At 37.5% G+C, this 23,497-nt stretch overlaps 1 protein-coding gene across 3 annotated transcripts; it reads right to left on the bottom strand.

Annotated features, from left to right (window-relative positions):
- Nucleotides 1–1,806: 1,806 nt before the first annotated feature.
- Nucleotides 1,807–22,244, bottom strand: LOC125227264 (adenylate kinase isoenzyme 1-like). 3 transcript variants are annotated; one of them, XM_048131525.1, is made up of 5 exons: nt 22,140–22,244; nt 5,548–5,728; nt 4,667–4,815; nt 3,292–3,462; nt 1,807–1,956 (listed from the first exon to the last, which is right to left on the bottom strand). In XM_048131525.1, exons 1-5 carry the CDS (start codon nt 22,140–22,142, stop codon nt 1,882–1,884), a joined length of 579 nt encoding a protein of 192 aa, XP_047987482.1. In that variant the 5' UTR covers nt 22,143–22,244; the 3' UTR covers nt 1,807–1,881. The 3 variants fall into 3 exon arrangements, with proteins under 3 accessions (XP_047987482.1, XP_047987480.1, XP_047987481.1); XM_048131523.1 differs by lacking the exon at nt 22,140–22,244 and adding an exon at nt 20,377–20,625; XM_048131524.1 differs by lacking the exon at nt 22,140–22,244 and adding an exon at nt 7,855–7,977.
- Nucleotides 22,245–23,497: the final 1,253 nt, after the last annotated feature.

Genomic DNA, 23,497 nt, shown 5'->3' with positions numbered 1-23,497 from the left:
ACTAGCTTCGATTCATACCGGTTGTTTGTCATTGCGCACCCCAAGTACTTCCCAGTAGAAGGAGTCAGCTGTTGGCTCGATGACGTGTGTGTAACGGGACCTACTGATGAAATACATTTATTACTGACTGGTGGGGGCGGCGCGCGCATACACCTCAAAGGGCCAATATGTCCATAGGTATCTGTGGGTACGTAGATATGCTCCATACTTTGGATCATTAATGATCGTCTACTTAAATAGAATTGGGGCAAAGTGGTTATTGGGGTATTCCGACGACATGCTTTTGCCTTGTGGCAGCTGAGTAAAGCTCTATAAAATATTGCCAATTTGTTATAGTCATACTTGTTATGGAGAATTTTTGGCCAAAAGCTGCACTTTTGGATGGAAGCAAGCCGCTTTGCATGGTGATAGTAGACATTTAAAAAAAAATACAAAGAAAAAAAATTTGAAAGAAAAGTAAGAAAAAATAAAGTAAATTTACGTCTCGCACTGAATAACTTCAAAGAATGACAGACAAAATGTACAATGTCGATATACGAGTTTTTTTTAATCGAAGACAGATAAATTTTTAGTTGAAAACTGAAGACCGCATCGAAATCAGATTAGCATTTTTTAAGATACAAGTTGCCAAAGTTGGGAAAGATCGCTTTATATGGCCACTTTGAAATTCCTTTGCCAGAAAGTCAGAAATAATATGTTTTTCTGACACAGAAAAATACATAGTAACAGTACACATCAAAATAAAATTAAAAGTTCCGAGGATACGACGTACAAAAAAATGAGATTTTTTTTTCGGTTTTCGTAACCGACCTCGCTACGCTCGTCGTTCTAAGGGATGAAATTATAATATCCTCGGAATTTTTAATTTTATTTTGATGTGTACTGTTACTATGTATTTTTCTGTGTCAGAAAAACATATTATTTCTGACTTTCTGGCAAAGGAATTTCAAAGTGGCCATATAAAGCGATCTTTCCCAACTTTGGCAACTTGTATCTTAAAAAATGCTAATCTGATTTCGATGCGGTCTTCAGTTTTCAACTAAAAATTTATCTGTCTTCGATTAAAAAAAACTCGTATATCGACATTGTACATTTTGTCTGTCATTCTTTGAAGTTATTCAGTGCGAGACGTAAATTTACTTTTTTTATTTTTTCTTACTTTTCTTTCAAATTTTTTTTCTTTGTATTTTTTTTTAAATTACACAAATCAATACCTTTCATTTGAGATACGTTTTGTCAAAATCGGACGATACAATAAAAAGATAGAATTTTTTTCATTTTCATAAAACACCTCGCTACGCTCGGCTTCCTAAGGGATGAAATTTCGATATCCTCGGAAAAAATCGTTTACTATGATGTCTACTATCACCATGCAAAGCGGCTTGCTTCCATCCAAAAGTGCAGCTTTTTTTTCATAACTAGTATGACTATTAAAAACCAAGTCATGAAAGGTTGTTCACAACTTCGCTTTCTGAGTGTCTTTTGAAGTATTAGAAGAATTGCATGCCGTAAGCGACATTCTCCTGGAATGCCCCTTATAGTGGCTATTCATTAGATGAATCTGAAGAAGAAACGAGAACACTAACAAAATTAAGACATATTTATTGCTCAACAAAAAAAAAAAAGTTAAATAAGGTGTTGATAAATAAGGGCGTATGTACAGTCGACTACAAAGAGATGTATACACTTTTTCACCTTAATGCATTGTAATAAGGTGAAAAAAACACATATTTTGTAGTCGACTGTACAAAGCGGGCGGCGTTAGGCCTTCACGATGGGGTGGATCTGAAGAAGAAAAGACAACAGTAACAAAATTAAAACATATTTATTGCTCAACAAATGTTTATAAATAAGGGCGTATGTACAAAGCGGGCGGGGGCGTTAGGCCTTCACGATGGAGTCGAGGATGCTGACCACCTCTGCGAAGACGTCATCTACACTCCTCTCGGCGTCTATCTGCAATTTCAAATTACAAGGTTAGTTTTTAGACCTTTTGCAGATAATGTTGTTAATGGGTAATTTGGTATTGCGGAAATTTTTTTTTTTTTTTTTCTCTTTATTTTGGCACAAACAGTCATTACAGAAGAGTTACATTGAGTTGTATTACATATGAAAATAGACAAAACAGTGCCGAAATCGTTGTAGAATTATAAATACATAGTTGCAACGGACCTGAGTTGGTAACTTATCTAACTTAATGTATACGGATATTACGGATAAAGGAAAGAGAGGAAGGACGTCCTTGACCTTTTTTATCATTTTATGTAGGTATGTCATAAGACGTTTACCTCCATGTGGAAATACATAATGATTAAACTATTTAAACTAAGCTAAGCGTGTTACTGGTACAAATAAAAAAATAAAACTAACAGTCGACACCTGTGAACTTATTTTTAACTCTGTTTTTTAAGCCTCGAAGAGTTGTGTTAAAGAGGTCTGTGTCATTAAACTCTTTATTGTATAGGTATTGCAGGAAATTCTTAGATTTTCAAATTTGTGTCCAGAATGTCAGTTCTGGGTCAGATTGTATTACCGTTAATTTGACCATAAACAGTAATGGTCGTAAAAGACCTAGGCGCTTTTTAGTCCTAATGATTCTAATTCTGCATCAGAGTGTAATCAGTAACTTACCTGCTTCAACTTTTGTCAGGGTACTGTGCAAGCTCCAGCGCGTTGTCTACGATAGTTTCCTCATTATCATCAGCACGAAGAGAGATGGTTGCGTTGCTAGAACGATCAGACGCTCAGGGTGTCCACTGCAGATATCCAGACGCTTTGTCATGGCGTCCACTACAGGACAGACGCTTCATCGGGATTTCAACTGTTCTGAAACCCACTCACCCTCTTCCATTTGTCAGGATATTGCGCTAAGACCAGCTCATTGTTATCCACGATGGTCTTCATTCTCAGCTTCATGGTTTTCTCTCTGTCGTCAGCAGTGTCAGCACGGCCAGAGCTAGCTATGTAACCATTAGATACTTTCTCAGGGTATCACCCAGAACAGAAGTTTCGTCAGGGTGGCCAGTGTCCACTACAGGAGGTACAGGACAAGGATGGGATACCAACCATCTTCGGGACCACTTACCCTCTTCAATTTGTCAGGGTATTGCGCCAGGACCAGCTTGTTATTGTCCACGAAGGTCTTCAGTCTTAGCTTGATGGTTTCCTTTCTGTCGTCAGTAGCGAGGCCAGAGCAAGCTATGCAACCATTCGTCAGGATGTGCAGTGTTCAATACAGGAGTTACAGGACAACGCTTCGATGGGATACCAACCATCTTCGGAAACACTTACCCTCTTCAATTTGTCAGGGTACTGCGCGAGGACTAGTTCGTTGTTGTCCACGAAAGTCTTCAGCCTCAGCTTGATTGTCTCTTCGTTGTCATCAGCACGGCCAGAGCTGGCGGCGCGGCCTAGGAGACGCTTGGTCAGGGTTTCGGCGGTTGCCTCGAAGTAAATGATAACCTGAAAATAAGAAAATTTTTCTTTAGCAATGACGCACAGGCTGCGTTGATGTTTTAGGTAGATAGAAAGAATAAGATAAAAGAAATTACGAGTTAAAACTCTATCCTGTGTATATTCGAAGTTTTCTGCCTGCTCTCTTCTTTTAGGTTTGGCCTGATTCTTAAGGATAGGTATAAGTAACAATTACTTTGAAATATGGTGTATCGTGGAATATGGGGTTCTACTTGAAATGTGGAAACGAGCGAGTGTTTATTCTCTATACTCGTGGTTTCTAATTGTTGTGCCATCGGGTGTTCATCCATAAAAATAATGCTTTATCCTTTTCGTACATACAAAACGTGAGAAAAGACATACCAACACGATAAGCTATATCACACAAGCATGCTAGGCCGGCTGATTTCCAGTATTTTTATGTCGTGAATAGTATCTTAACACGTTCAATGCTGTAGGGGTCGAGTTACATTTATTGCCGCAGCAAAGGTGATAATTTGTGTCAAGGACCCTTTAAGTATGGAAAGTCATATTTTTCATATTTTCCCGTTAGTTTTGCACATTACTGCATCTTCGACGCCGGTTCTCTATCATTCTTAGACACAGGTTACATACTACAGGGTGGCCCAAAAATACGTTGACAAACGTTTGTATAATTATTTTTCTGTCCTTCCTTATACGAATGATTGTCCAACAAATTAAAATGTGAAACCTTAATAATTTTTGACCAAATAAATTGAATCGCCTTCAAAATGCCCTCCTTTGGCTTTAAAGTACAAACGCAAATGTAAGAAAAAAAAATAACGATATGCCGCTGCACCTCTAGTATGACTTTCGTCTAACTTATTGCACGTTTAGCTTTTTAAATATCCTAATTTTTGTAATCAATAAACGGGCTAGGGTTTTAAGATTGATTAAAACTATAATTTATAGTTTTAAGTGAGGTGAATTTACGTAGGTAGGCTGAAACGTATCGAACGTATGAATTTGAAAAAATCGCCGTTTTACAATTGGTCTACATAGAAAATCTTGCGAAATGGACATGAATGCTGTTGAAATATTCATGGTGAATGTAGAAATATACAATAAATATAGGCTCAAAAAATATTTTCGGTAACTTCGATATTTAGGTTTATTTCAACATTTTACTATTCTTTGTCAACGTAATTTTGGGCCACCCTGTAATACCGTTGTTAGAGAAAGGACTACTTACAGTGCAAGGAGCGATGGTCTTCTCGAAGGCTTCGCCTTGGCTCTTCTCACGCGGGTAGCCGTCGATGAGGAAGCCTTTAGACTCAGCGAGTTTGGCCTCGATGGCGTCCTTCAGAAGCTCCATAACCAGCTCGTTGGGGACCAGTTCACCTGGAATACAAATCATCTTCATACATTTGAAATGTTTAGGTGGTTTATGTGTGGACATTTCTTGATATTGGTGGCTTCAGTGCTTTAGCCAAAAGATTTCATTTCTATTTCTACTCTTTTTGGTAGGAGGCTTAACATGAAACGCATGTAATCTTGGATGCATACCTTGGACCGAAAGATTAGGCAGTCTGTTATACTGGGACGCTATCAAACATTAACAGCTACAACTCGCAACATACGCTAGAAAGCGTACCTAAACAATTGTGACGTTGGGTAGGTACCCTGATCCGAAGGAAGAAATTGGGGAAGGGCTCGCAAGGGCATCGCTGACGGGGTATCGGAGGCCTACAACCGAGTGCCCGAAACCCCGTCCAAACAGCGAGCGGCGGAACGCCCCAGAGGGTTTAGTCCGTGCGAGTCCGGCATTGGCCCCTCCCGGGCCAGTGGGATCCATAATGGATTCCCCCTGGGTGATAAAAAAAAGTACCCTGCACGGGAAGCATGGTCGCGCGATAGACGATAAAATATCAGGCCGTCCCTATCGCATTTACAAATAGTGCGATAGGGACGGCCTGCTATTTTATCGTCTATCGCGCGACCATGCTTCCCGTGCTGATCCGCTTTTCACTTCGGTTTTCCAAAGAGATTGTCAAAGGATAAATGGGTAAGTAGATAGATAAATATCATGTAGCTAATAATGAATATCTTTAGACAGAAATTTAGAATGTTTACCTCGCTCCATAATAGCTGTAAGGCTCTTCCCTCTCTCCGATCCACTCTTCACCTCCGCCCGCAAGAGGTCGCCAGATGACAGATGGGTGAAGCCATATTTGGCGATGATCTTGTCGCATTGCGTGCCTTTGCCGGAGCCCGGTCCTCCGAGCACCCACACGATTGGCTTGTCAATGGGGGCCTGTGAATGTTGGAAAAGTTACGTTACTTATGGGAAATTGTGCCTATCCGCAAATATTTCGAAATCTACTATAGTATATAGTAATCTAAATAATATCTGATTGTATTATGGTTATGATTTAGTTGTAGCAACAATGTAAGATGTCTCTACTAGTATCCAATCGGTAGTATATTATATTTTGTGGTAGGCGTAAGCTGTAAAGATAATCGAATCTCTTGCATTTCTATCTATCTATCTGTGCTTAACTGTTTTTTCATACCTAATCAATATTTCAATATCCTTCCCTTGGCTAAAATCGAATGAGTAAGTACTTATACTTTATGTTCAGGTTGTTCTTTATGTCCATTAGGTGTGATCGTGGTCAAACGTCTACCTATACTTACTAAAAAAAAATGTTTCCAAGAAAATCGAAAATAAATTTTTCTTTGTTGCACCCCCTAAGGCACTGCTGGTCCCACCAAAAGTTACTTACTTTACCAAAAGTAAGTAAGCGATGAGCTATCGGCGATAGAAACGAACAAAAGATAGTCGCTCTTGTCACAGAATATAAGTACAAGTACAGAAGGCCCACTGCTTTGATGTTCACGAAATGCCGCCTTTTTAAATGCCTACAAAATTCTAACATAGAAACGAGCCGCACGTGTGCAGCGTCGGACGATAGGGTTGCTTATGCATTAAAATGTTATAAGTACTATTATATTCGTCTTAGGTACTTTCTTTACATATAGGTACCTACAGTATTTAAGTATATATTTTTGTTTAAGTCCCAACATCACAAGCCTTATTGAACTTTTCTGTGGGACTGAGATCTGTGTAAGATCGTCCTATTTTATTCATGATGTCTATTTAACTAGGCATTATTAGCCATTCCACACGCGGACATCGCATATGAACCTTAAAAAAACTTGCGACGTAAAGTAACAATAGAAAGTGCGAACGTGCGTTCCGTGAGAACGCGCTACCCCTGATTAGAACTCGCGGCCGCCAGGATGTACTTGTAGCGCAGCGATAGAATCGCGGAGTGAGCTGCCCCTGCTCTTGTGTAGATAAAAGAGACGCGATGATAGCGCGAGCGAGTTATTCGTCGCCGAGCGATGACCAATAAATCGCTGATTCTCCCTTATTTACACGGGAGCGACTAATATTTTTTTCCCCTCACTAGCTCGGAAACACGTGTTATGTCCTTTAATACCAGCGGGTAAAAACGCATTTTATCCACTAGTGGGTAAAGTAATTTGACCTTGAATAAAGTCAAATTGACTGCTTTAAAATTGATAAAAGTAGGTGAATCTAGTAATAAAGATGATTTACCACCTGTGGAACTACTGGAAGCAGTGATAAACGCATTTTCACCACACCAACTGGTAAAGGCTTTCTTTGCTATTCGAAAACAGATAGCAAAATTGCATTTTATCCACAAGGGGGCAAAGTAATTTCATACAAATTTTAACTCGATGTCTTAATCTGGCTGCTAGATTTTACCTATAAATGATGATTTTGAATCATAAATATTGAATAAATTGATGGATTCCATTTATTTTGATGTTTTATAGTCAGTATTTTGTTCGTGTTGGTGTGGTGAAAAGTTTTGTGTTTCACTCGGCGGCAAAGTTTGTTTAACCTTCGTGCCTTGAAACCTTCGCAACGCTCAAGATTCCACTTTTTTATTCCACTTCAATATTGGAATCTTTCGCTTGCTCGGATATCAATATTGGCACGTGCGGTTAAACAACTACTTTGCCCCCTTGTAAAACAAATAACTATTTTTGCGTTGTAGTTTCCTCGCTATAGTGAGGGGAAAAGTTTTGTGTTACACTCGGGTGCAAATGTATTTTACTTCTCGTGTGTTAAAAAACTCGCAAGTTCAGGATTCTATTCTCGAACTACTCGCTTCGCTCGTGGTTCAACTATAAAAACCTTTCGCTTGCTCGTTTTTCAATTCCACACTCGGCGTTAAAATACAACTTTGCCCCCTTGTATAACAAATAACTATTGTTCGTCTCTATTGCCGATTGCTCATCGCTTACTCGTAGACCAGTGCCTAATTCTTCACCTTATATTTGTCCCTGTGTAACTGCCTGAAGGGACACGATGTCATAGGTATAGTTTTCTATACATGTACATACCCTCTTTTCACGTGCACGTGAGGCACATAACACGGAACACTCTGGTTGTTTCTCAGCGGCTTCTTTACATTTTTTGCAATATATATTGGATGACATTATTTCAGATTGTAAGTATTTTTAATAAGTACCTAAACTGTATCTAGTTGGTTGCGGTTTTCGAAAGTTATACCTAGTGTCCGTTATCCATACTAATATTATAAATGGGAAAGTGTGTGTGTCTGTTTGTTTGTCCGTCTTTCACGGCCAAACGGAGCGACGACTTGACGTGATTTTTTAAGTAGAGATAGTTGAAGGGATGGAGAGTGACATAGGCTACTTTTTGTCTCTTTCTAACGCGTGCGAAGCCGCGGGCAAAAGCTAGTATGTTTATAAATATTCTAAGAAATTAAAATGGTAGTGTTACTACGATTGACAGACCAAGTTGCTAATAACTATGATAATAAAGATAATACTTACCTACTACTTAATACTAGATACTAGTTAATACCTAATATAAAAAATGGGCAATGCCGCGACTATAAAAGTTGAGATAAAAATCGTTAGTGTCAATCGAAACGTAGTCTGGCTCTGTCGCGCGAATACGGGAGAGCGATAGAGATAACGAGATAACGATATTATCGTAAGCGTTTGTGATTTTGATTTGGCTACGTTTCTTTTCGTATTCGCATGTATTTCAGTTTATTACGTAGGTTTTTTTATACGCAGCTGTGAACGTGATTAGAAATCCTGGAAACCCCGTCTAATCATTGAAATCCATCATCCTCCTTGCGTTATCCCGGCATTTTGACACGGCTCATGGGAGCCTGGGGTCCGCTTTGACAACTAATCATTCAAATCCAATAGCCTAAAATGATATGGTCGACAATTACCGTTAAAAAGTCTCGTTTATCAAACCGCGACTTAAATAAAATACCTCAAGGATTCCCTCGGCTCATTAAAACTTTTTCGATTCAACTGTCATTAATAATGACTCATTATAAAGTTGGCTGCAGGTTGTATTGCCTGCGGTTGGCTGTCACCGAGGCCGCAGTTCCGCTCATTAGTGACATTGTACAGTGACAGCAAGGAAGCGGTCATTGTCAATGCGCGCGCGTCGAAAATAGATCGCTACTCTATTACTGTGGGAATTCAGTGATTGGACAAGGTCTATTAACGCTAAGAGACAACGTCACTAAGTATATACTGATATTTAGTTCGGACACCCGTTTTATTTATGCCTCAGCTAATTTAAAGAACTCGAGCAGGGTCATGGGATATCGTTCTATGTGTAAAATAGCAAACTAGTGCATCAGTTCCGGCATCAGAATTTTACCGGTATGTTTTTATACTTTAAACTCCATTCTAGGGCTCAGTGTTGTGAATTTATACTGCATTACGTTTTCCATTTATCCATCCATCTACTTGCAGCTTAATACGTTAGAAACTATGGAGATGCGTAACCTCTGAAGTGTTACAGTTCATCTTTGGTTGGGTTAAAAAAAAAATTTTTGAATTGAAAATTTTTTTTTTAACTGGTAGGTGAAGGAATTTAATTATGTATCTGGGATAGAACAGGGAACTATTCAGCAAAAGCGGAAGTATTAATGGCGATATAAGCATTAGTAAGTAGCATCAAAGGAGTTAACGGTTATTAGGGATTTGAATATAGAATGACGGTGCAAGAGCTAAGCGAAGAGAATTAGTTGATTGCATTTGAAAGCGGTTAATAAGCAGAAATTTGGAGAGTGTTAGCGGTTAGTAAGGATATAGATACTCAAACAGAATTTTATGTTATACTACTATTGGGATTTGGTTCTCTTAATTTTTATATAAAGATAACTAAAATGAACTCGTAGGATGAGTAGGAACATGAAATAAACGTAAATTCTGTCTAAAGAAGCAACAGAAACTAAATAAACTTAACTTAATTCAAAATATGTTTGGTACAGAGGCTGATCAGGCATGTACGGAACTACAAATTATTATTTTTTTTTTTTATATATTACCTTAGGAACGACTTTCTAATCCAAGGGATTTGGAAATTAACTACAACTACTGAAATGGGTTTACATCTATCATGCAAGAAACTATCCTATCTTATGAGAGAGATACTACGTTAAGTATGGAACTAACTAATGTAACCTACGTGTAAAATAATTGTGGATCCACGGTTCTTAAATTAAAGATGGAGGCACATTTCATGTCCTTTATTACAGAATGCCTAAAAAGGTAAGATTAGGTTGTGCTGGACGATTCTTTTCGATCTGAACTATCCTAACAACAAGCTATCTCGAATACTACCAGGCTAAGAGATAGAACTCTTAGACTTACCAAGTAACGGTTCTATGTAAAATATTCTATTAGAAGTGTGGACTTCGCAAAGTTCACCTTTTTAGAAATATTAACGAGTGAGACTCATATTTATGTGTATATATTCTTTAAGTATTTACGTCTTTATAAGGACATAATTATTAGAGAGGTAGGTTGGTTCGCGCGCAACCAAGCCTATACAAACAGGAGATATAGAGATTCCTAGTTTGCAAGAGAAAGTAGGAGATCCACAGATTCCTAACAAATAGATTATACGTATGTACGGACGAGTTTGGCCCAAATCCCAAATGTTAGCTATCTAGGGGAAGGCTCTGCTTCACCCGGACGGACAATATCCTTTATGTGGAAGTTACCTAAAAGTTTACCTCCTAGGGATTTTAAAGTAAAGACTAAGGGACTTAATTTTTTGTGTATAACACATTTTTCGTAACGAGGTGCCAATTTAGCTGAAAAATTTTTAGATGCGTTCGATAAAGGAAAACACTTTTTATATACTATTTGACCTTCTTCTAATACTACATGTCGCTTCCTCATATTGTAATATCGAGCATTACGTTCATGGGAAGCAGTTTGCAAATGACGCACCTTATTAAATACAGACTGGAGCTCTTTCAACTTATCCGAAAAAATACCACTGGTATCTATCTCTACAGAATCAGGATCTATAGGGGTCTCATGACTATAAATAGAACCATCTAATATCATTTGACGACCATGCATGAGGAAATACGGGGAGTGTCTCGTAACTTCGTGCTTGGCAGTATTAAGGGCGCACTGAATCTCTGAGACGTTCTTATCCCAATTACGGTGATCAGAACGCACATAGGAGGCAATGGTTCTGACTAACTCACGGTTTACGCGCTCCGTTTGGTTCGTCTGAGGATGGTATCTAGGGTTATAGAAAATATGGGGAACCCCATATTTAGTCATGAGATCTCTGAAATCCTTGGATGGAAATTGAGCACCATTGTCACAGAATAAAATCTTTGGAATCCCGTGTACAAGGAAAATACCTTTTTCTAAACACTTCACTATTGCTTTCGCAGTGATAGTGCGTAAAGGAAATAACGTAACATATTTACTAAAATAGTCCGTACATACAAATAGATATTGGTTCCGCGAATAAGAAGGCGGAAAAGGTCCTAATATATCGCAGGAAATGGCCTCGCCTGGAACAGATACCCGACGTGGGTTACCCATCAAACCAGGACGAGCTAAGTTTATAGGTTTATAAGTCCTGCATATTTCACAGGTACTGACGTATTCTTTAACATCTTGAAATAGAGTAGGCCAATAGTATAGCTCGGCGATCCTAGAGTGAGTTTTAGCCACTCCAAAATGACCGGCCGTAGGATCATCATGGTACTTGATTAGTATTTCGTTTCTCAGCTCGTAGGGTAATACCAACTTCCATTCGAATTGAGCGGTAAGGCGATATTTATTTTTAGAGTATCGAAACAGTTTGTCATTTTCAATTTTAAAATTTGGAAATAAAGAAGGCTTTTCAGAAACCTTTTTGTATAAATCTAAGTACCACGGGTCCTGAATAGAAGATGCGTCTATGGCATCCACATGAATGCGTGAAAGGCAGTCCGGAATTACATGTTCTTTACCTTTCCTGTGTATGATCTCGAAATTAAACTGACTTAAGCGACAGGCCCATCTATTTAAACGACCAGAGGGATTTTTAAATTATGAAACCATTTCAACGAAGCGTGATCCGTCACGATATAACATTTCCTACCTTCTACATAGGCTCGGTACTGCTCTAAACCATAAATTACGGCCAACAACTCGCGTTCAGTTGCCGAATAATTAGTCTCTGGTTTATTAAGAGTACGGCTGGAGTAAGCAATTGGATGATCTAGGTTGTCATACCGTTGAGTTAAGACGGCACCAATGGCATACGAGGATGCGTCACAGTGAATATAAAAACTTTCGTTGAAATCAGGGCACTTTAGTATAGGTGCAGAGATAAGAGCAGATTTTAATAAATTAAAAGAGTTATTAACTTCCTCTGACCAAACAAAAGGTACTTTTTTACTCGTTAATCGAGATAAAGGTCGAGCGACTTTAGCAAAATTATTTATAAACCTTCGGTACCAACCACACATACCAAGGAAGCTTTTGACACTCTTTGAGTCCTTGGGTATGGGAAAATTTACAATTACATCTACTTTAGAAGGATCTGTACGAAGGCCATATTTATCTACCAGATATCCTAAGTATTTTAGCTCAGACCTACAGAATAAAGATTTCTTCATATTAATGGTAAGATTTGCTGCTTTGAGTTTTTCAAAAACAGCTTCTATTAAACGTATGTGTTCGTCAAAATCGGATGTACATATAATTATATCATCTATGTAACAAAATACTTTATTGTCAAATTCCGCTGTAAATAAGTTATCCATTAACCTTTGCATGGTGGCTGAGGCACCTACAAGACCAAAACACATTCTATTGTAATGAAATAATCCCTTTCCGGGCACTGTAAAGCTAGTCTTTTCTTTCGAGCTTTCACTCAACGGAATCTGATGATACGCTGCACTTAAATCAAGAGAAGTGAGATATTTCGCATCACGCAAATTATCGAGAATATAGTGAACATAGGGTACTGGGTAGGCGTCGGACTTGGAAACGGAGTTAACCTTTCTACTATCTAGACAGAGTCTCATATCCCCATTGGGCTTCTCGACCATTACTACAGGAGAATTCCAGGGTGAGTGAGAAGGTTCTACTATTCCTTCTTTAAGCATACGGTCTACCTCCTTTTCCAAAGCCGCAAGCTTATCCGGACTAAGACGGTAATATTTTTGTTTAATCGGGTGTGCATTACCCGTGTCTATAACATGTTCTATGAGGTGGGTTTTTCCCAATCCTACCTTGTCAGTATCAATTTGTTCATACAATTTTTTAGCCTTTTCTAAACGATTCTTTTGGTCGTGAGTCAAATTGTTATAATCATTTAATCCCGACGCGCTGGGTAAAGTAGCACTGCAAGAGACGCGTCCATCATTAAAAGTTTCTACTACATCTTTAATTTTTTCCGGAATTAAATCATAAGCACGCCAAAAGTTGAGGCCAAGAATCATCCGATTTTTAATATTCGGTTGAATGTCAAAATGTATTAATTTTAATTCACCTTTGAAGTTTATAGGTATCATCATGTAATGAGTAATTAAGAGTGGATGGCCATCGGCCACCCTCAAAGAAAGAGGTTTGTCGCGTTCCTGTACTGGGATGCCTACCGATTCGAAAATGGACTGGCTACCGCGACCCAAAAGGCTAACCGATGATCCTGAGTCTAATAACGCTCTCACTGTTAAGTCAAATACTTTCAAAGGCAAGTAAAGTCGATTATCACCCTGTGGAGGATTAAAATGAATTGTCTCTTCTACTTGTACAGGAGTGGATGGGAGGGATGTTTTCTTTTTAGAAGAGACAAAGTTATTCAGTTTTTTTGGAACCGGGTTACATTTTGGGCACTCAGGGGTACGAACTCCCTTCGCACCACATTTAAAACACACAGTTTCCCTAGAAGATCTACACGCCCTAGTAGGATGATTGGTTTTCCCGCAACGAAAACAGAAAAGGTCATTCCTTCCGGAAGAGGTCTGCCCTACAGCAGCGACAAAAGTCTTAGACATGTTAGAAGTACGAGCAGAACCAAACCTATTTCTAGTCTCACCCTTATTTTCCTCAGTACCTAGGGATGACGACCCCGATTTCTTTGATAACAGCGGTTCATGAAACTGCTTTGCCTTAACTTGAGCCAATTCAATCCTCCTACACAAGTCTTTCAGTTGTTTAATGGACCTGACATCATGAAGAGCCAAATCCTTCGAAAACTCCGGCCTAATATTACGCATCAGCGTGTCCAGCTTATCCTCTTCAGGAACCTGACGGCTCAGACGGTCGTACATTCCCAGCACCGTGGAGACAAAATACACGATAGTCTCGGACTTAGCCTGTGTCCGGTTTCTAATCTCTTGTAAAAGAAGATGATCCAAATCTGGAATATCAAACTCTTCCCTTAAAGCGGATACTACCTCCCGATAGGACAACAAGTCTGTACGCTGAGATCGAAACCATGACAACGCCGGTCCCTCAAGAATCTCGGGGAAACCCCTATAAATTCGGTTCTCGGAAATCCTACGAGCAACGCGTAGTTCCTCCAACCGCGACAAAAAAGAGCGAACGCAAGTATCGCCTTTGAATTTCAAGTTCAAGGAATTTATATTAAAAGTCTTTTCCGGTTTGTATACCACTTCTCGGACAATTCGGTCACCTACAGCAGACGCAGGATCTTCTCCGCCAGATTCAGAAGAGGCCGACGAGTCATCTCCCAGCAACTGTTCCATAATAGTAGATACTGTTCCTTTCAGTAGCTGAACTTCCTCAAGATTTTGATCCAACCGAGAGAGACGACATATTAAGTACTTGCAACGCGAAAGTAACCTATCCTTAGCGACTGCCGAAATATCATCAGATACTTCGCGTTCAATTTCCTGAATCTTATCCTGACACAGCTTGATTTCTCCCACTGGATCGTTGACGACAAGGTCTTGAAATTTCAAACTACCCTTTCGAGCAAGCTCGACTGTTTCTTTTAACGCCTGACACAAACTGGTCCTTCTGGAAACTGGATTTACTGGAAGCCTACGAATCGCCAACTCGTGTGTGATTTCATCTTTGTGTAAATGCGTTATTTTGCAACCTGCTTTTATGAAATCCATTTTGTTTTTAAAGTATGGTATACTTTTATCGAAATGTCCGAATTAAGAAAAGATTTCCAAAATTATTTTGTATGATATACAACCTCTATATATAAGGAGTTACACTTCTAATTGTTTAAGTTTATAAGCTTAAAAAAATTTTTTTTTTTTAAGTTTTATGACAAGTAACACAGAATATTTTAAGTTTCTAAGCTTAAATTTGTCAATAATAATAATTGTAAATAGCCAACAAATGTTCGCCAATACAGCAGATAATACAACTTATATTAAATTAAAGTACAGCCAGATATTCGCCTTCACTAATACTAAAGTAATAAATTCTATTATTTTTTCCAATTGCGATATTCTCCCTAAGGCTCAACGTTGGGAACGCCACTTATAATGTTCGGCACCACAGAGGGGTCCCTAGAAACATGTAACAGTGTCTTTCACCTATGCACATAGGTTGGGGTAAGTTCGGATAATAACTTTATTTCTATGTGGATAAGTTCGGACACCCGTTTTATTTATGCCTCAGCTAATTTAAAGAACTCGAGCAGGGTCATGGGATATCGTTCTATGTGTAAAATAGCAAACTAGTGCATCAGTTCCGGCATCAGAATTTTACCGGTATGTTTTTATACTTTAAACTCCATTCTAGGGCTCAGTGTTGTGAATTTATACTGCATTACGTTTTCCATTTATCCATCCATCTACTTGCAGCTTAATACGTTAGAAACTATGGAGATGCGTAACCTCTGAAGTGTTACAACCAAACGGACAGCATAACTTTTTTCGGGTGAGGCTCTGTTTTTGGTGCCTCTATTCCTTTTTCGTTTGGAGCTAGCCACTGACGTTTGCGTGTGTGATTTATATATAAGACCCATTTTTCAGCTCCAGTGATAAGATGGTCCAACCAGTTGAATGTGCGGCGAAAAGACAGAAGTTGTATGCAGATATCGGCACGGCGGTTTAGTTGATCTCTATCAAGTTCGTGCGGTATCCAAACACTGTATTTGTAGTTTTTTCCCAACTCGTGTAAATGTGTTTCTATGGTGACATGAGAGCAGCCTAACTCGGTAGCAAGAGTACGACTCGTTAGCCTCGGATCTCCTTCAATTAAGGTTTTTAATTTGGCTACATCAATCTTCACCGGTCGACCAATATTTAGAATAATTTAGAATAACTGAGTAAATTTGAGAGCTGTTGGTGTTCATTCAAGACGTCATACTAAAGTATTCCACGTTAACGTCTAATCTATTCCATGGTTATTGTTTGCTACGACTCCTAAGAATGTCATATAAGTATATTAAATGAGTTATGGCATTTAGATTGCAGAGATATCTTACCTTACATTCTCTGACTGTTATTGCTGTTATGATACCTACTTAAATATTATTTTTCTACTTGTCGACTGTAATCTGTCAATTAGGACACCACAGACTAAACTATAAGTGCTAACTTTTCAGTGTTGGGTACTCTATGGCAGTTCCGACTCAATTATAATAAGCTCATTATAGTTGACATTATAGTTAACTGTAATAATTTCAAAAATAGAACTTCATACAATTTCTATACTATTTTGCGATACCTGGCAAATTTTCCTCCATCTGAAACACATTTTTTTTTATCTGTCGCGTTATCGGCCAATCACAGACGGTTATTACAAACAATTGGTTGTTAGGTAATTCGATGTTGAAACAACGGAGAACGACTCTATTAACATTAATTTTAACTTGCATGAATGATGATATTTCCGTCCATTGATGATGAAGATGACTCGTAGAAAAAGTATTGTATACAATAGTGATATAACTAAGCGTTTCACTCTCGTACCGTACTATTAGGCCACTCAGCAAACTTCGTGGCCTAAACATGGTACTCGACTGAAAAGCTTTGTATATCACGATTGTATAAAATACTATATTACTTGATCGGTATGAGAGTATGATTCTAAATTACCATCAGCAGTTCAGATTTTATAGTCAATAATGTTATTAATATTCATAAATCAGCGCATTAAATTATTTAGCGAGCGACTAAGCGGTATTATCTGAATTTATTTTTATAAATTGCCATATCTCCATAAAAAACAAATCGTAGAAAATGTTTCAAGTACCGTGGTTTAATATAATAAAACTGGACTAGATGGGCAACACTGAAAAATCGTCGGTAGAAAAATGTCAAGCCTACTATTTCCTTTAAAGTAACGCAGGTTTACAGTTTGCATAACTACTTGTTAAAAATGTACATTAATATGTACCAACCCACAGCTCGCGCTGCAACTAAATTGCAAACACATGCACGGTCCCGATTCGCGATTCGCTAATTCATTTGTCACGGAATTTCGTCCCAAAATATCTCGACGCTCGCTTGATAATTTCCTTACACCTCATGACCGCGACGCGACAAATTGCCTACAGACAATATAGTCATTATTGTTTTTGGCATGAGTGTACCAGAAGTATATGTGTTCGTACAAGGTATGCCATTCTACCTACATATTATTATAAGTATGTACATTGCCGCAAAGCTGCAAGGCATTGTATAAGCTTATCTTATTTTCTACTAATTTGGCTAAAAATCGCTTTCGCAGATGTAGTCTACTAAACTTGTACCTTTAAAGTTTTTACGTATCTATGAAATAATAAATAGGGGAAAATTTTGAATGAGAGACAATTTCAATTAATAGTAATATTTGAACGTCTTAAATTCTAAATTAAACTATTGCCATATGTATCCACAGGTCACATTGTCCTGGGGCACCTTTTACGAATGTATTTAAATGTAATAAAGACAAAAAAGATATTCAATCGATAGTGATCGAACGCTAACTACTTGGTAAGTACTGTAATTTGTCAACAGGCGAAGTTACCTACTTATCAAGTCCATGAAGGACAGGTCGAATCGATCGAAAAGAGAATAGTAATTACTTCTTAGACATAGAATGTGTAGCTTTGAACTAAAGGTTTCTTAGAAATCGTAACTATAAAGTAGATACAATTTAAGGGTGCTTCGAAATTTATGATAGAAGCTTTAGGGCCCCCACATCTAGCGTCTCTCGAGCGTAGCGTCGGGCCAACTGTATAGCAAAGCCGACGCGGCGTCTTTTTCCATACAGTTGGCCTAGCCATAGAAAATGTATGGTGGTAAGTATTATTTATTATACATTTTTTGATTAAAAAGGGCCCAAAGCACGTCTTAGCGAACTCTTGACCTGCTGGTCCAGTTTGGAGCATAATTAAAGCAAGTAGACCGTAGATCTACTGGCAAAATCATTATTTTTTTACGAAAGCGACAGCCGTGTCACCTGCCAACCCAGAGAGGAAGCTAGAATTATTGCGATTAGTGCGATTTTCTCACTATGGTTTCCTTCACCCAAAACTCCCTAAAGTGTCTTTTGAACCCGCAACATCCGAATTGAAAGTGAAATTCGCAGGGTGTTCACTACAGAAGACTTCTTAGTAACTTGCATGTTAGGTATAAGTAGTTAAAGAATTTTGAATTCTTGACTGTTTAAAATTCGCATGCCTGGACAGGTGTAATATGTAGAACTATCTAGTATATAAGACCATTTTGTAACTATATTACTGCGAATAAACGATTTGTATTGTTTTGGTCTAAACTTCCAAATGGAATTTGTCCTCGTAACATGCAGACTGCAGATTAAGGGCGTTCCCTGCGCCAATGACCTTCGATTTGATTCCATTGATATTATCATCGTTTCTAAAGCCTATCACATTAACCGCATCGTCTTTAAACAAAATAATATCTCATGATTACTTCACAGCTAATTTTTTCTGCGATATTTGGAATCAAATTTGAACAAATTTTAGGGTCTAAAACTGTTGTTGGTCATAACTTTTGTTTCAATTAGTTTAAAATTAAAATCTCTCTTGAATTTTTAGAAAAGTCAAAGATAAATCCAAACATGTTGATTTCATGTATGATGTAACACCCTTCACTAAAATCAAATTTCGATAAAAGTGTTTTTTTAGACCATGTTTAAAAATTCATAAAAAAAGTACCTATTCATTTTTTTTTAAATATAGCTCTTAGGGAGAGAGATATATAATACTTAGATTAAAGAACCGATGGCCGTTGTTCTTATAATTCTACTAGCTTTTGCACGCGGCTTCGCACGCGTTAGAAAGAGACAAAAAGTAGTCTATGTCACTCTCCATCCCTTCAACTACCTCCACTTAAAAAATCACGTCAAATCGTCGCTCCGTTTGGCCGTGAAAGACGGACAAACAAACAGACACACTCACTTTCCCATTTATAATATTAGTATGGATCTGTAGTACCTACAAATTTAGGAGTTTCAACTCAAAACTTGTCAAAAATCGGCCCAGCTCGAAGTACGATACGAATACGTAAAATATTAGCTCTAGATACGATATGGATCAAATATGTCACAGTGACAAGTGACCATTTTGTTGACACACAGTGACAATATGTTATTGTTATCCATTAAATATCGAATGTAAAGCTAATATTTAACCTATTTCAAAAGTTCGAAGCGGCCCGACAGATTGTTGCTGATTTGTTTGTTTATTTATAGGTACGGATTTAAAAGCATTTATTTTATCACCGACCTGACGCTTCATGATGTCATAAGCACATAGACAAGTAGCCTATCTTGTCGCTCCGTAGCGTATCGTACTTGTATCTCTCTTCCGTATTAGCTCACCTCGGACACTGGCGATCAAATATATGAAAGAGGCGCGTTCCTAGCACACATTCTAAGCTCGTGTAGGTGAACGCGTACCATATGCTTGTATGAGTGAGATATGACAGGTCGACTGTTCGCTTTTTTGGCAAGCGGTAACTGTGAGGTAACCGAGAGAGGGTGGGTGGCACTTTCAACGGGGAGCGGGAGTGGCCATACTGTACGATAGTACTCTTTATTATACTGTGGTATTAGCGTGACCGAAAAAGATATATCTACGATACGATACGTGAACGACTGGCCCCGTAGCCGAAGGGCATTTTTGCGAAACGAAACGCAATCGAAATGCCGCAGAAATGTAGTCTGGCTCTGTCGCGCCAATATGCAAGAGAGCGATAGAGATAGATAGCTACGAAAGAGATATTATCGTGAGCGTTTCGTGAGCATTTGTGCATTCGGCTACGCGCACTGGTCACTTGTCTAAGCGCCTTGTAAATTGCATAGGCTGTAGTCTGCTTGCTACCTACATATAAGTACATACATTTTTTTCCACGTTCTGTGCTGAAAGCTTCAACTTTCGACACAGTACTCTAAACGAAGTTGTCGCTTTAACAGATAAACAGTACCTATATGAGAAAGCGAATGAATTTAGTAATCATAAGTAAGCTACCTACAAACTATGTGTTACAATCTTACAATTACAAAAATTATAACAATTACAGTGTAAGGCATTCATCCACTCTACGTAGAAAGACAGACAAAATTACAGATAAATGTTCATATTACTCTGCAGTTACTATACCGACTACTTATTTCCATACCTACCTTGACACGAAGTTTAGATTTCTCCACATCAAACCACACCGTTACAATAAATACAAAAACACAAAACACTTCCCGAACACCATCTTGCCGCGTTTTCATTTATCACCCAACTAAATATAAAACCCCATTCTTCTTAATATACTCTTGAAATTGCGCGTCTTCTTATTTTGATAGGATTACACCATTATTTTGAAGGGCATTGGAAGTTCTGTAAATGTGCCAGTTGGCAGAAACGTATGGTTGGGATAAAATCGCGGGAACAACTGGATTATTTTGGAGTAATTTGGGATGTGAGAGGGACCTTGGTCAAGAAACTCGGGTTTACGAGTAGATAGGTTGAGTAGTATTGTGTGTTATAAAGAAGTTTGAACCCTGTTGATAAATAAATAAGACGTTTATATTTAGGGTTGATAATAGGTAAATGGATTATCGGATACTTTATTTTAAATAGGTAGGTATGTTATATTTATTTTAAATTTAGTTGCAATAATTTGATACAGACAATGATAATGAGACACTAGTACGGACTAATCTTAATAAGGCCTAGTTACCCTTCGAGTTGGAAGGTCAGATGGCAGTTGCTTTCGTAAAACTAGTGTCTATGCCAAATCTTGGGATTAGTTGTGAAAGCGGACCCCAGGCTCCCATGAGCCTTGGCAAATGCCAGGATAACGCAAGGAGGATGAGAGACATAATAACGAGACAGTCTAAGCAATATCAAACTGTAGAAAAACGCGGCAAGAGTAAAAAATAAAGGTGCAAAAAAATTAGCGTCCCATAGAAAATTTTAATACTATGGAAATTAGAGGTATTTAATACCTATCCCGTTTTTTCTGTAGTGACATACGTAAAATACATACTATATATTTATATATATATATATTTACTATAGCCAAGGTGACTACAACAATGATATGATTTTATCACCTACAGGGATGACGACGCTAATAGGTAATTGATTGAAATAGTGTGATGTAATGTAACTACTGCAGTCTTATCGAGATGCATGTACGAGATTACATGAGTTTTGAAGAAAATGGTTTTCACTAAGATATATTTTTTTTATTTATTAATGTTCAGTTTTTGTATCTGTGTATAAAATTTTTGTTTTACTTATCATTGGCGCATTCATGGAAAGGGCATTTTTTAACATATCTCGAGTTTTGAGATGACAATCTTTTGCAGAAAACTAACGCAACTCTTACGAATTTACGAATGTGGGTCGATAGGTCAAGTCAAGACAGTACAATTGCAATGTTAATCAAATGTTATTCCTCAACTTTCACTTAGGATACCGCAGTTTTTGATACGTATGTTAAATAAAATATGTAATGCCCTAAGTACCCTACAAGAATAGAGCGAGAATATTAATGAGTATTTATTTAATATTTGATTCGCATATATTTATTTATTAATAAGTAGAAATTTACTAAATTAATCCCTAAAATAAATCAAAACAGGTATAATAGATAATTATAATTACATACCTACAGAAGACAATTTCACAAAAATAGATAGTAAGTTTTATCCCCAAGTATTCTTTACACTTTCAAAAATACACGGATTTCTCTCGAGTTACATTTATTTTATTTATTGGCATACGTTACGTCACACTACGATTACAATAATCCGCTGAAAATTGAAATCCACAATCCCATCTATTTCTATGACTTTTATCCTTCTTATTTCTCAATAATATCACTCTAAAGTATATATTTATTCATGAAATAAGTCACTTTATTTCAAAATTCTAAAAAACTTACCATTTATATTTTTGAATTCACCGCGCTATTTTCCAAAATGGCCGCACGCCAACGTCCGTGTACCGCGAGCGATGCGGGACGACTGCGGCAGCAAGCTCGGTCAAGGCCGTGGAAACTGTGCCAAACAGCCAATAAGCTACGACTAACAGCGCGGGAAATGCCCGCCCGCTCAAAGCCCGCTCGTGAAACGCGGCGCGTTTTTTTTTAATTTATGTAGTTCGACGTTCTTATTATAAAAAATACTTGTAACTTTTGTTTATTTCGTTGTGATACTTGTGATTATTTTTTTTTAAATCTAGGTAGAGATGTTAGATACTGATTTTTTAAACATTTGAAACTAGGGTATCATCCTCCCTTCTAATTAGTAATTAAAAATAAGAGTAATTGAAACCTTTGTTACCTACTGCGTCAGTGAGTAACTCTGCAAGTCTGCATTTGATAGTTTAGGAATTTTCTTATTTACCACAGCGTGTTAAACTAAGGGCTAAACTAGACAGATATTACAATAAAACTTCTTAGTACATAAAAAAGTGCTCATATATTTCAAATTCTTAGATAAATAATTCTAACACAACGGTGTTTAAATTCTAAATAAACGGCACGTGGATTTTACAGTGCTTTACATAATAGCCATCTAGCACTGCATAAAGTAAAACAAATATATAAAAAAATGTTTTATCGAAAAATCTTTCATAATATACATAGCGTCGGCTAACAATATACATCGCTATAGACATTTCGTCACTACTTTGAAAAAATCTCGTATTTCACGCTGCTCCTCAAAGTTAAAACGCAGTGTCTATATGCATTCCATACATACTTACTACAATTTTCTTTTCATTGACAGACGAAGATACAAGTTTTTTTAAAAGTAGTGACGATTTGTATATTATTCAAACATCAGAATAAATGATTTTCAAATCTGGACATAGCAGGCGGGCAAGCACAATAGCGTGATATAACCACAAGTGCGAAAAAGACGCAGCGATACGATGATCCATATCACGCGACCGTGCTTGCCCGCTTGATTGACACTCTTAGCTAAAGACAGCATTATTACTTTAAATTTTTATTTTTTGATCATTATCTTCCTAACGTTGTAACAGCTTTTATAAAAATTATCTTTTATTTTCGTCCAATAAGTTTTAATGGTTTTGACCTATATTTCAGTATCATCGTTGCCAATGGTTGTAATCTAAAAAAAACTCTTATTTTACAGTTATAATGATTAAATCTTTTAAAATATTACGAACAGTTGGAATACTTTTATTCTGATAAAGAAAACACTAATAAAAAAAATACATTATTTAATAAATAACAAGACAATGTTGTGTTTACATTTCTTCGACTACTTTTAT

The sequence above is a fragment of the Leguminivora glycinivorella genome, chromosome 6 (genome assembly GCF_023078275.1).
Source record: "Leguminivora glycinivorella isolate SPB_JAAS2020 chromosome 6, LegGlyc_1.1, whole genome shotgun sequence".
Classification (NCBI taxonomy): domain Eukaryota; kingdom Metazoa; phylum Arthropoda; class Insecta; order Lepidoptera; family Tortricidae; genus Leguminivora; species Leguminivora glycinivorella.
Note: the sequence above shows the minus strand (reverse complement) of the source record. Positions and strands in the feature narration are given on the sequence as shown.